The sequence below is a fragment of the Oncorhynchus masou genome, unplaced genomic scaffold (assembly GCF_036934945.1).
Source record: "Oncorhynchus masou masou isolate Uvic2021 unplaced genomic scaffold, UVic_Omas_1.1 unplaced_scaffold_894, whole genome shotgun sequence".
In the NCBI taxonomy this organism is placed as follows: Eukaryota; Metazoa; Chordata; class Actinopteri; order Salmoniformes; family Salmonidae; genus Oncorhynchus; species Oncorhynchus masou.
The window spans coordinates 110,001-112,500 of NW_027015409.1; the positions used below are offsets into that span (position 1 = coordinate 110,001).

A 2,500-nucleotide genomic window follows, 5' to 3' on the forward strand; every position below is an offset into this window, starting at 1 on the left:
GTACCTGCAGACTGCCCCTCTGTATATATATATATATATGTGAGTGTGTACCTGCAGACTGCTCCTCTATATATATATATATATGTGTGAGTGTGTACCTGCAGACTGCTCCTCTGTATATATATATATATGTGTGAGTGTGTACCTGCAGACTGCTCCTCTCTAGCGATGATGATGGCAGTGCACGCTGCCTCTCTGTACTGCAGCAGACCCATGTAGAGGCGGAACAGGTACTTGGCGTCCTGGGAGGAAGGGGGAAGACAACACCACTACTCAGTGATTGGCTGCCATCTGACAGGGAGCCTATCAGACGGCACCGTCAGAGAGAGCAAACGCACGGATTGGGTGGCAGGTGGAGGGGTGGGGACAGCGAGCCTTCACAATGCTTGTCAGTGGAAAATAAAAAATCTCACAGACAGACAGACAGACAGACAGACAGACAGACAGACAGACAGACAGACAGACAGACAGACAGACAGACAGACAGACAGACAGACAGACAGTGAAAGAAAAGCCAAGCGACTATTCCAATCAATTAAAGACAGACAGACAGATATTGATAAGTTAGTATAATATTGATTACCTTGGGCATGCCGTCACTTTCCCCCATCAGGTAATCAATCAGCTGATTGGTCAAAGACTCATCCTTGGCTTGGCCCACCTGGAAAACACACACACACACACACACAGTCTTGTATAACTAACCTTGTGGGGACACACCTACCCTAAACACACAGTCTTGTATAACTAACCTTGTGGGGACACACTTACCCTAAACACACAGTCTTGTATAACTAACCTTGTGGGGGGACACACTTACCCTAAACACACAGTCTTGTATAACTAACCTTGTGGGGGGACACACTTACCCTAAACACACAGTCTCGTATAACTAACATTGTGGTGACACACTTCCCCTAAACACACAGTCTCGTATAACTAACCTTGTGGGGACACACATACCCTAAACACAGTCTTGTATACCCTAAACACACAGTCTTGTATAACTAACCTTGTGGGGACACACACACCCTAAACACACAGTCTCGTATAACTAACCTTGTGGGGACACACACACCCTAAACACACAGTCTCGTATAACTAACCTTGTGGGGACACACATACCCTAAACACACAGTCTCGTATAACTAACCTTGTGGGGACACACACACCCTAAACACACAGTCTCGTATAACTAACCTTGTGGGGACACACACCCTAAACACACAGTCTTGTATAACTAACCTTGTGGGGACACAATTCAGTCCTATTCAAAATGTTATTTTTCCTAACCCATACTCTTAACCCTAGTTCCTAACCCTAACCCTGGTTCCTAACCCTAAAACCTAGTTCCTAACCCTAAACCCTAGTTCCTAACCCTAGTTCCTAACCCATACTTTTAACCCTAGTTCCTAACCCATACTCTTAACCCTAACCCTAGTTCCTCACCCATACCCTAGTTCCTAACCCTAAATCCTAGTTCCTAATCCTAAACCCTAGCTTCTAACCCATACTCTAAACCCTAGTTCCTAACCCATACTCTTAACCCTAACCCTAGTTCCTAACCCATACTCTTAACCCTAACCCTAGTTCCTCACCCATACCCTAGTTCCTAACCCTAAATCCTAGTTCCTAATCCTAAACCCTAGCTTCTAACCCATACTCTAAACCCTAGTTCCTAACCTATACTCTTAACCCTAACCCTAGTTCCTAACCCTAGTTCCTAACCTATACTCTTAACCCTAAACCCTAGTTCCTAACCCATACTTTTAACCCTAGTTCCTAACCTATACTCTTAACCCTAAACCCTAGTTCCTCACCCATACCCTAGTTCCTAACCCTAAATCCTAGTTCCTAATCCTAAACCCTAGCTTCTAACCCATACTCTAAACCCTAGTTCCTAACCTATACTCTTAACCCTAAACCCTAGTTCCTAACCCATACTCTTAACCCTAGTTCCTAACCCATACTCTTAACCCTAACCCTAGTTCCTAACCTATACTCTTAACCCTAAACCCTAGTTCCTAACCCATACTCTTAACCCTAAAGCTAAAAATAACCTTAGCTCCTAACCCTAATTCTAACCTTAACCCCCCTAGAAACAGTTAAATACACACACACACACACACACACACACACACTCCTGTCACCGTCTCTATAGCCATCTCGATGGCCAGGTTGTCATCAGTGTTGGGACATTTCAGGAAGTGCTTCAGGGCCTGGGAGAGAGAGAGAGAGAGAGAGAGACAGAGAGAGAGAGAGAGAGAGAGAGAGACAGAGAGAGAGAGCGAGAGCGAGAGAGAGCGAGAGAGAGAGAGAGAGAGAGAGAGAGAGAGAGAGAGAGACAGAGAGAGAGCGAGAGAGAGAGACAGAGAGAGAGCCAGAGAGAGAGACAGAGAGAGAGAGCGAGAGAGAGAGACAGAGAGAGAGAGAGAGAGAGAGAGAGAGAGAGAGACAGAGAGAGAGAGAGAGAGAGAGAGAGAGAGAAGAGAGAGGGGGG

At 45.6% G+C, this 2,500-nt stretch overlaps 1 protein-coding gene across 2 annotated transcripts in view; it reads right to left on the reverse strand.

Annotated features, from left to right (window-relative positions):
• LOC135538027 (WD repeat-containing protein 19-like) overlaps positions 1-2,500 on the reverse strand; it is a 96,888-nt gene that overhangs the window by 25,130 nt on the left and 69,258 nt on the right. For both annotated transcript variants that reach the window (XM_064964018.1, XM_064964016.1), the window contains exons 29-31: positions 2,151-2,219; positions 584-661; positions 146-242 (exon numbers count right to left, since the gene is read on the reverse strand). In XM_064964018.1, the coding sequence (XP_064820090.1) occupies positions 146-242; positions 584-661; positions 2,151-2,219 (244 nt within the window). The remainder of the gene's footprint in view (positions 1-145; positions 243-583; positions 662-2,150; positions 2,220-2,500) is intronic.